Genomic DNA, 11,269 nt, shown 5'->3' on the forward strand with positions numbered 1-11,269 from the left:
TTAGAAATTTAGTTATTAATATTTATTGAAATTTGAGCATATGCTTGAAGGTTTTATTAGGGTGCTATATACATATATATCATTAAATTGCTAAACAAAGATCTTTATGTAAGCAAATCATGATTAAAAATGTACTAATCAGTTAATTTTTTTAAATATTCTGTGTAAAAACTGTGTAGGTTCAACTCTATATATGAGCAAGAAAAGCATTATGACCCATCATTTTTTGGTAGTTGGAAACTTTAAGAGCAAGTATGCGAGAATCTGAATAGTAGAAAAAAGATAGGATACCAGAATGGAGAGTAATTTGACTAGCACTGCCACTGTCAGTTAAGTTGGGCAAGTCACCCATCCGCCCAAGTTTATGCTTCACGATATGTGATTTTTTTTAACGACCAACAAAAGCGTGTTTTATTGAATGGAAAGGTGAATCGACTATCAACTTCAATTACTACTGAACGTAAAAGTGTAACTCCTAACGATACCATTAAGAGGCTATCTCTAAATCAGTTAGAGATTGCTCCAAGCATGCAACCCACTTTTGCGTAAACCTCATGATCATTTTGTGCACCCATCATGAAACCGATTCTCACAGTCATACTTACAACCTTAATGTCGCCATATCTTAAAACGTACATTTTAACATTCCAATTACTTAAACATAAATCAAGAAAAAATGATTTATTCTTTAGTTATCTCCACTCAAAATGTTGTAATTATCAGTAATTCAAATGTATTAGGATATACATTTTGAACATATAAACAACATAAAATCACAATTCCGCGAGCCCATAACAGAGAAGCTATTATTATATTACCACCCTTGACTTATGGGCTTCAATTTACACAAACCAGATTAAACGGGCCATTTGAAACCTAATTACATGATTGGACTAATGGGCTTCTATCTTTTCCAACACTTCCAATCTGTTTTTCCTTTTCCAACCTTTCATTGTAGCCACAAGGTTAATTAACCCAACCATTTGACTTATTGTGTATTCCTGCAACAATAATATTGTAAAAAGATAAATTACATTTTAAGAGCTATATGACTTAAAAGATTAAGTGGATTAAAACTAGATTAATGAAAGTTACCGGATGGGCGCGGGCCCAATGTACATATTCGGTTTCTGGAAGATAATATGCCTGTAATGGAAACTTTTCTTAAATCAACTTTCATAATAATTAAGTAGAAAAGTTAAAATTTCCAAGGTGAATTTTGTAATACCTTGATAAAAGTTTCGACAGTTTGTAACTTTGGTTTAACATTCACGGTGACAAAATGCTGAAGGCCATTGATCAAAACCTGAAATTTTATTTGAATAAACAATAATCTTTTAGCATGTCGAAAAGAACATGAAGAAGCTTAGTTTGTAAAATAATACTTTAACAAAATAATAAACCTGAAGATCCAATAACATTAGGGCTCGGCCCTCATCAGAACAACGTTTCACTCTTGACAATCCTTCAACAAGTATTTCAGAAATATTTTCAAGTCCATATTCTATTAAGAGATCTTGAACCTGTATTACAATAATATAAACGTAACGCTTTGGTTAGTTTTGATTCACAAAGGGATAGATTAGATGTTTGACTGATGGTCAACCCACTTAGAGCAGAAAAGATTAGGTGGCGGTTATACCTCGGGTCGAATGCCACCATGAGCTAATCTTGTTTTGTAGTGCTTGAATTCCCCCAATAACAGGTCAACATACCTATCAACCACAAGGATTTATAACAGTTTTGACCCCAGCATATCAAAAAATTACGATAATGTGCCTAAATAAGTTGGTGAAAAAGCGTTTACCCGTTATGTTCCATTCCAAGCTCTTTAACTTCCCATTTAGCACTAGCAATTCTATCAGCATACCTGACATTAAGTCAAAGTAAAGCACACAGCATAAAAAACTGAGGTGTGTAAATTGTTTAAAAAGTAATCATTAAGATGTGTTTGTCATTTTACCCACTAATATGAAGAAGTAACTTTGCAGTCGTTCTATGTATTTGCTCTGTGAGATCTGGCACTGCATCCACCTGACAAAATAAAAAATAATATACTTAAAAAAACTGAATACTAATTAATCCTATATCTTCCATTTTGTTCTTAGATTTTCACTGTTTTTTGGAAGCACAAATTTAATGTAAGCATTTTAATTTTGTCATCACACTAAAATCAAAATATTATTATACCAAATGCAAATAAAATTCTTCAACGATTGTTGCATTATTTGTCATGAGTACTGATTGAAGATGAGCCTTAGATTTATACAATAATCGAGCAACAAGAGAGATGGTATCAGCTCCTGCACATCTTTCCTGCACCATCACCACAACCACAAGTAATTTTGGTTGTATCAGTAAATAGAATGATACAAATAATAATACTAAAAAGGGTAGATTTACCTTGAGGCCAAATGATGTGGTAAGCAAATGAGCGGGTGGACTAGTGGGTGTTATATCCATATGAGAAAATGTCACGTTCAAAGGCGTGTGTGAAGAGTAAGATTCTGAAGAAGATGCAGTCTTTATCCAATGATTGCAATCTTGCAATATTCTAGATAAAGCTGTTTTCAGTCGATCTGAGTGCCATACACAGCAAAATTATATATCAAACTAAAGATAAGACTCATAAAGGGCCACAAACAAAGTCAAAGGATCTCACAACTATTAACATCATTATTTGCTTTTCCACTAGGATTGGTGTTACGAGGACCAAAGCTTTCAAACACAAAATGGAAAAAGATTCCAAACAACTGACGTATCCCCTGTATATGCAAGAAGTTAAAGATTAACAGAATGGAAAAAGTAAATAAAAAAGTGTGTGAAGAAAATGAGGTCAACAGAAGCACACCTTAAAAAATTCAACATTGATTATCTCTAACTTTTGCATTAGCCTTGCGTATTTATCCATCAGCCTAATTTGCATACAAGTAAAAACCGGTTCAATATACTCAAGCCAGTTATTATTTAGGAGTTTATTGAAATAACTCACCTTAGCACACAAATTGATGATCCTGTGTGAGCTGTCATATCTTCAGTACTCAAAGATAAAGAGCGGTTTACTACATGTTTAGGCTTAACAATACGGCTAGGTAGTTGACTATCTTCATCAATAAAGTCAGCAAGCAGATCTTCATTTTCATCATCCGAAATAACAGCATGATTATTATTATTGTTATTATTACTGTTTGCATCTCCATTATGTAATACCCCATTAATTTTTTCATTAGGGGAACTGTCACATTCCTTTGAATCATATTTTGTAGAAAATGGATTCCCAGTTTTAACCCAATGTGAGAATCCACCTTGTTTAGTGCTAGTTTTTGCTGAGTCAGATAGCTTGTGGGAACCGTCTGTTTGACTTGTTAATGCAGCTCCATCACCGACAAGGCCAGCAAAACTCACTGTCTGTATTGTCTCTGGTGGCATCATGAACCAACTCTCTTTTTCCAAAACCATTTTCAAAGCCTGAAAAAAGAAATATGGTTACTCGTTCATTATAATTGGGCTACAATGATGTATGGTTTAACGATTTATTAGCCAACTTACGTGTATATTTTGTTTGTGAAAAGCAAGATAATAATTTTCACAAATGGATTTAACTTTCTGTCTAAAGTCAAACGCTTCAGCTCCACAAAAAGCCTCACCAGCCAAGATGAAGACATTGAGATCTTCATATATTTTTAAAAACTGATGAATGCTAGTAGAAGAAACTGCAGCAGAAGAAAGCAATACCGACACACGGCTTGTTGTAAGTTGCCAAAGATTCCTGCGACCTCTTTGTAATGTTTGTGAAACACATACTGTGGCATCGTTTCTCAGCTGAAACCATGGGGACCCACTGCTTGAAGCTCCAGTGCTATCATCCCTTGATTCTGAAGGAAACTGATTATCAGGGACAAAACTGTCAATTTCCTTCTCATCGGCACCTTGTTTCTGCACCTCAGGTGACAATTGACCCATTGAAGCCTGACAAAGATGATGTAGTTAATGATGGAGACTTTAAAGTATAAAAAGAATCAAGAAAATGACAGAATGTATGAACCAAACCTTATACTCTGAATGAAAACTCATAATTGAGTGATATGAGCACATTAACTTGAAAAGGACCGAAAGAGTTGCCAATAAACACTTTCTAAACTCAGCTTCAGGTATTTGAGTGCAAAGATCACTGTATGTAAGTCTGAGATATAAGATCAAGACAAATCAATAAATACTGAAGATACTTAAAGGTAGGACATATAATTATGAAAATACAAGAAAAGCGCACCTGCTACTTTGAATTTCAGCTGCTTCCAGATCCTGCCACATTTTATTAGTCAAAGAATTCCAAATCAACAACTTTCAACAAAATTATAACTGATATATTATATCATTAGCAATCTATTTTAATAAAAATATATCATAAGTAACAGTAACATACCCCTAGCACAATGCTTTTAAGGACTGCATGGGTTTCAGATATAACCTCCTGCATAAAAAAGCTTTGTATCTTTTCAGCAAGACCAGAAACATCACCAATCAATGCATAAGCATCTACCACCTGCAAGTGTAGCAACAAGTTTCATATTTCACAGAATTACTTAACAACGAAGTAACAGAGTTATTAACAACGGGTCAACATACTCACAGTCAAAAAGCTCGTTTCTTTAAAATCTTGGCACACTCCCAATAAAAGCGAATCCAGCTTCTGTAGAGTTGTTCCCAGCCAAATCTACAATGTAACAATAAACAGTTGAAGTAAACAGCAAAGTAAACTGCCAGCTGTCAATGATATCCATACCTCTACACCACGACTCATTTCTTGTATAGCCAAAAGATCTGATAAGCTATCCAGAAGTTGAAGATACTCAGATAGGACTTGGAATGCCTGTACAGTCAACCAGTCCAGCATAAAGATGCAGACTCAAGAACTGGCTAAACTGAATGACATAAAAATGATTCTAGAAAAAAGGTGCACCTTAAAGAAGTTTTCTTCATTGACGTGTGTTTCAAGTTCTACTTGCATTTCCTTTGCACGTCTAAGAGCTGTTAAGATTTGTAAAATGTCCTGCAAATTTATTTTACATTTTCTGTGAGATGTCAATAGTGTCCAGCAAAGTAACATTGTAAATGGTCCCAGAGGATGAGGAATACCAGAAGACTTTGTTTCCTTTTAGAACTTGTGTTAACAACAAGGTCCCTTGATACCTCATTTCTTGAAGAAGTGAGGTGTCTTCGTCCATTCTGCGCAAAATAAACATGGGTAACAAACTTTTCCCAAAAATTCCCTGCCCAAATCATAACTAATTATTTATATAGCTAGACTATTTCTAGCTACCTTTCGAATTATTTATTATTTAACAAACACCATCACATGCTTACCATACAAATGACATTTGCAACCTTCAAGTCTTTTTCCAACTCGCCTACCAAATCCATTCCTTTCACTAAACAAAAATAAATATTAACTTTCATCACCACCTATAAAATCAACTGATAAAAATATACTCAACCACAAGAACACAGAAATAAAGACACACTTTCGAAATGAACCACATGCATAATTACAAACAAAAAGAACTACAACATAATGAAAACTATTTAATATGATAAACATTCTTTACCCATTACTTCATGGTGCTCCATCACTTGGCGTGACAAATTTTCTGTTACTCTATCCAGTTGTAATAATCTAAGAGCAGCCTGCAGACAATGAATAGCAATTAACAATTTTACAAGGCAATTATTTTTATTCAATCTGAACATATGCAAAGTATAAAATAAATTTGCATCTGAACCGAAAATCCCAATCCTACAAAGTATGAAAAATAAGGGATCAAATTACCTTCCCCTCAAAATATGCAAGATCACTTTCTTCATATGGAAGATTCTCTAAGGTGTGTCGAACAGGATCAAACTCCTATGCACAGAAACCAATAACCTTTTAGCAATTGCAGCACAATATAACATAAATTGATGAAACTATTCAACGCATAACTATTTACATTACAAGTAATAATTCTATAGAGAAATTAGATGCTGAACCTCTTCATAGAATTCTTCCTCTAGTTCTTCCAGTGCTTGATTAGACGGCTCACTTCCATAAATGGAACTAAGCTCTTCAGAGCTTGATGAAATATTTTGCCTTTGATGTGGAGGAATTGAAGCTAGTGCACGGGCTATTGTTGCCGCAGCTGCAGCACGCTCTGGAACCTATAATATGCATACTTTCATGAGAAAGTTATACGGTTGATTAACTACCACTTCACGAAGAGGTTGTTAAAACTTAAAACCAGTTCAGCAAGTTTCACTAACAAATTACACACCATTCCGGTTATAACTAACTATAAGCAACCAATGCCCAATTCCCTTACTTCCAAAACATCAACTATAAGCAACCAATGCCCAATCCCCATTATTAAAGTAACATCCTTACTTTAACCTACTTGTCCAGATGAATAATTCACTATAATTCACTATTGTCCAGATGAATAATTCACTAGCAATAAGCATACCTAACAGTTAAACTTCCATAAATTGTCACTGGAAACCATGATCTGTTACAGTGAGCTAATTAAGTTGGAATAGAATCAGTTTACAATAACAATATCAAACCAGTGAAAACATGTAGAACATTTTCATAAGAAAGTTATACGGATAATTAACTACCACTTCAATAAGAGGTTGTTAAAACTTAAAACCAGTTCAGCAAGTTTCACTAATAAAATATACGCAGTTACGGTTATTGTTGGGTTCATAGGCCTTTTGTATAGGCTCGGGTTTCTAGTTGAAGTCAAAGAAAGGAGACGGGTCCCGTTTGAGATTTCCTCTTCACCAAGCTATGTACTTGTAATTATTATCACTAAATAAGAGAACACCTAGTTGTCATTCATGGACGTAGGTCAGTTTAGACTGAACCACGTTAAATCCTTGCGTTCATTTATTTGCTATCAAGTTTGCGTTCGGTTCGTGTGTGCGCAATTCCTAACAGTTATAACTAACTATAAGCAACCAATGCCCAATCCTCTTATATCCAAACTATCAATTAAGTACATAATAAAACCTAACTATCATCTTACATATGTTACTTTAACCTACTTGCCCAGACAAATAGCTCACTAACAATAAGCATATATTCTAGTTACAGGAGTAAACCTAACAGTTAAACATCCATAAATTTTCACTAGAAACCATGATCTGTTACAATGAGCTGATTAAGTTGAAATAGAATCAGTTTACAATAACTAACTATAAGCAACCAATGCCCAATCCTGTTATCTCCAAACTATCAATTAAGTACATCATAAACCCTAACTATCATCTAACAGATGTTCCTCTAACCTACTTGTCCAGACAAATAGCTCACTAACAAAGTAACAATAAGCATATAATTTAGTAAAAGTAGTAAACCTAGCAGTTAAATAACCATAATATCCACTAGAAATCATGGTCTGTTACAATGAGCTAATTACGTTGGAATAGAATCAGTTTACAATAACAATATCAAACCAGTGAAGACGTGTACAGTATTTCCATAAGAAAGTTATACGGTTAATTTAACTTAACTACCACTGCACGAAGTGGTTGTTAAAACTTAAAACCAGTTCAGCAACTTTCACTAACAGAATGTACACCGTTCCGGTTATAACTAACTATGAGCAACCAATGCCCAATCCTCTTATATCCAACCCATTAATTAAGTACAGAATAACAAAACCTAATTATTATTTAACTTACCTGTCCAGATGAATAGCTAGCTCACTAACAAGAATCATATATATTAGTTAACTGATGTTTTAGTTTCACTAACAAAATATTTACGGTTAAAACTAACAATAAGCAGCTAATATCCAAACTATCAATTAAGTAGACAATAAAACCTAATTATTATCCTACAAATGTCACTTTAACCTACTTGTAGAGACAAATATCTCACTAACAATAAGCAATTAAGCAATACCTCAGGACGATCGGAAGTGGACGGAAGGAAGCCGAGAGATCTGGCGGACCGGACTGAACTGAGAAGCTTCTCACCGACCTTTGAGAAATGCATACCACCGTACTCACCGTCGCCGTCGGTGGCTGTTGCAGGTGATAATAGAAGCGAGCCTAAGAAGAAAAACCTAGAAATCTCGAAACCCTCGGGAGTCAAATTGCCGTGATTTAGAGCAAGTGGAATTAAAGCAAATGGAGGAGGTGTTGAGAAACTGCTTGGATGCATCTCAAATCGGGGATCCGAAATCCAGCAATTGAAGCTCCATTTCTGAAGAAATTGGAGATGAGGGTTTATTAAAGAGGATGTGAGATCATGATTCAGAAGGAAAGATGAGTAGAGTCGTGATTATTGATTAACCTTAGACTTCTATGTCACTTCTCTTATTAGTAAATACTCACTTAATACAGACTTTAATGTATTTTTGTATATGATTACTATTTTGTAAAACAAAATGTTTGTTTATTAGACCGTTTTCAGCCAATTTTGGGATAATTTGTTTGTCCCCGGGTTTTTTTTAATATTTGTTGAAAGTGGGATAATTTGTACAGAAGATGAAAACTGTAATAATAACTATAAAAAAGTATTACTTAATTGAACATGAGAGAAATTTAGTGTTCGTTAATCTAATTATAGAAACGAGAATGAAAAACGGGCTGAGAATGCTCTTATTTAAATTTAAGATTTTAAAGCACAAACATAGAAATATACTAAATGAATAAAGGGAGAATGTTATAAACTGTGAGGGTATACGCATATTGGTTGGTCCAGTAATTAGCATCTCTATTGATTTAATTACTTTTTTGGGTTGCATGCTTGTTTATAATTATTTGTCAAGAGCTAAACACATGCTTACAATGAAACCGACATGGGCTGAAAGCAATTCAAAATGACTCACTAGCCTAAACGTTCATCACCAAAAATGCAAATTTTTCAGAAATAATCATAACGTTAAATATTTGTTTAAAAGTTGAAACGGCTAACATGATAAGGATCTGGGTATGCATGTAGGACATCACTTTGGAGGTGGTGTTCGTGCGGAAACACACTTATTAACTTTTAACATGTTAAACAGTGGCGGTTGAATGTTTACATGAGTCGTAGATGAATTTTTATATTAAGATAAAACAAAATATAATGATGTTTTGTTGTTTTAGGGAATAGATGTAAGATTAAAGAGAATTTTTGTTTATGTCACTTTGGGTTAATGAGAAAAAAACACAAAAGAGCTTATGCAACTTGTGCCTTCTTTGTGTGTTCTCCTTGGTAAATGCTTTGCAAAACTATTAATCTGCTAAGTGATAACATTTATGTTTGTTTAAAGGTGAATTTATACTATATTTACTACAATTTATTGGTGTTGCGTGTTATTTTGCCTACTAAGTACTATCTTACAATAAATGCCTTGATATAATATTACAATGATGGCAACTGGGATTCATGCTGCAATTTTTTTTTAAGTTTTTTGGTATTCCTTCTAGTTCGCCACCATGGTTAGTATTATTAATTCAAATTTATTCGCTTAAATTTAATAAACAAAGAGAGCTCACATGTGCCTAAATTGAGCATAAACCAACAAAATGACAATTAGATGATTGATGAATGGAAACAATGAAACACAAAATGACAAAACCTCCAATGCAGACAAATCGTTCATTGGAAACATAAATTAACATTGTATACACAGGTTAATAGGATCAAAAACACAAAACCAAGTTTTGATCAATGCATGTATGATGACACTAATGGAGTCATGGGCCTTAATGGCTATGTCTTGCGTTACTGAGTTGTTTTAGACTGTAAAGTCACATTAAGTCATAACAAATCATTAGGTGTTAGATTAAATTTTAAAATGATCAATACACTAATGAGCCTTTTGTAATGTGTTAGTGAATTTGCTAACGTTACAGTGTTATATAATGTCATAATAACATGTCATTTTGTTGTTAATTACACAAGTATGATGATCGATACGCTTATGGCCTTAATTAACATGTCATGTGTTAATGACTTGTTTTAGGTTACACAAAGCCACATTAAGTGATAACAAGAATTTCCAAAGCAATATTTAGAACTAGAGGTGTACAAAAAAACCGGTTTGGGACCAGTTTTAAGCAAACCGAACTGAACCGGTTTGGGTTTAAAACCGGTTTCACCCAAACCGGTTCTCAAACCGACCCAAACCACCAGTTTCAGGACCGGTTCCTCTTAAAATTTACTAAACCGGTTTAAACCAGTTTATAAACCGGACCGAACCGAACCGACTTGACCGGGCTGACCTTTCTTGCTTCTAAACCGGTTTGAGTCAAACCGGTTTTGACCAGTCGTTGACCAAACCGTTCGGTTTATAAACCGGTTTTGTACACCTCTATTTAGAACTAGTATTATAAGGTAATGTCTTGGACTCTTGGTTCTGTGTGTGGCAAAACACTTAAATGATTTAGGAGCTGGTTTAGCTTTATATCAGAAATGGATTTCAGTCACATAATTAAGCATTTTAACCGTTGAGTTTTGCTTAAAAATAGATCTTCTATTCATGCATAATTTGTTTGTAGTTACTAATTTCTCAGATTCATTAGATGTGTATCCGTACTATGACGGATGACCCATTTAATTAATTAGTGGGCTGTTTGGGCCACTGCGCTCATCTGTATTTTTGTTTATTTATGTTTCATGTTGGGTCATAGGAAGTTATGTTTATGTTTGTTTATTCGTTTGTTTGGGTAGTAGGTAGTAGAGGTGCGCAAAAAACTCGAACCCGGAACCGGACCCGAAAAAAACCCGGAACCGGTTTTTCTAAAACCCGGGTATTTAATACCCGAACCCGACCCTACCCGTAGGGTACGGATAGGGTATGACTTTTAATGTTGAAACCCGATCTAAACCCGATAATACCCGAAACCCGGTTCTAGGTATACCCGAAACCCGGTTTAAAGTATACCCGAAACCCGGTTCTAGTTATACCCGAAACCCGGGTTTTTTGCATACCCGAACCGGATTTTTTGCATGCTAGGATATTAGTGTGTGCACATGTTTTTGTGTGGCTGTCCACAGATCTATAGCCGTTCTTCAACGGATCTTTTTTGGAGCACGTATATGATATAAATACTTGTATAGAGCAACACCTTTTGATATACCAAACAACAACTGCAAACACATTAAATATATGTTTTTTGTATCATTGTTTAGTTGTTATGTATGTTTGAATGAACTTTGAAGTATGTATGCAAAAAAATGGAGTTAGGATAAAAAAATGAAGCAAACCTGTTAATGGAAGAAAACTGTAGAAAATGG

General features: G+C 34.4%; 1 protein-coding gene across 2 annotated transcripts; it reads right to left on the reverse strand.

The window, feature by feature from the left end:
* Positions 1-649: 649 nt before the first annotated feature.
* LOC143537306 (uncharacterized) lies at positions 650-8,307 on the reverse strand. Of its 2 annotated transcripts, none has more exons than XM_077031102.1 (25): positions 7,943-8,307; positions 6,028-6,195; positions 5,828-5,902; positions 5,607-5,685; positions 5,365-5,429; positions 5,137-5,226; positions 4,961-5,050; positions 4,784-4,870; positions 4,631-4,714; positions 4,424-4,543; positions 4,271-4,302; positions 4,051-4,183; positions 3,550-3,969; positions 2,993-3,468; positions 2,852-2,915; positions 2,666-2,765; positions 2,404-2,579; positions 2,191-2,316; positions 1,964-2,034; positions 1,808-1,870; positions 1,643-1,715; positions 1,404-1,523; positions 1,229-1,306; positions 1,096-1,146; positions 650-1,001 (listed from the first exon to the last, which is right to left on the reverse strand). In XM_077031102.1, the coding sequence occupies exons 1-25, from the start codon at positions 8,201-8,203 to the stop codon at positions 894-896; spliced, it is 3,210 nt and encodes a 1,069-aa protein (XP_076887217.1). In that variant the 5' UTR covers positions 8,204-8,307; the 3' UTR covers positions 650-893. The 2 variants fall into 2 exon arrangements, with proteins under 2 accessions (XP_076887217.1, XP_076887216.1); XM_077031101.1 differs by having other exon boundaries at positions 2,663-2,765.
* Positions 8,308-11,269: the final 2,962 nt, after the last annotated feature.

The sequence above is a fragment of the Bidens hawaiensis genome, unplaced genomic scaffold (assembly GCF_021521415.1).
Source record: "Bidens hawaiensis isolate Kalapana, Puna unplaced genomic scaffold, B.hawaiensis_p1.1 tig00011171_1, whole genome shotgun sequence".
Lineage (NCBI taxonomy): Eukaryota > Viridiplantae > Streptophyta > Magnoliopsida > Asterales > Asteraceae > Bidens > Bidens hawaiensis.

Coding starts and splice junctions, on each gene's coding strand:
- LOC143537306 (XM_077031101.1), bottom strand. CDS start 8,203: ATGCATCCAAGCAGTTTCTCAACACCTCCTCCATTTGCTTTAATTCCA. Junction 2,916..2,992: donor TCATCAATTTGTGTGCTAAG/GTGAGTTATTTC, acceptor TATGCAAATTAG/GCTGATGGATAAATACGCAA. Junction 1,307..1,403: donor TAATGTTATTGGATCTTCAG/GTTTATTATTTT, acceptor ATAAAATTTCAG/GTTTTGATCAATGGCCTTCA.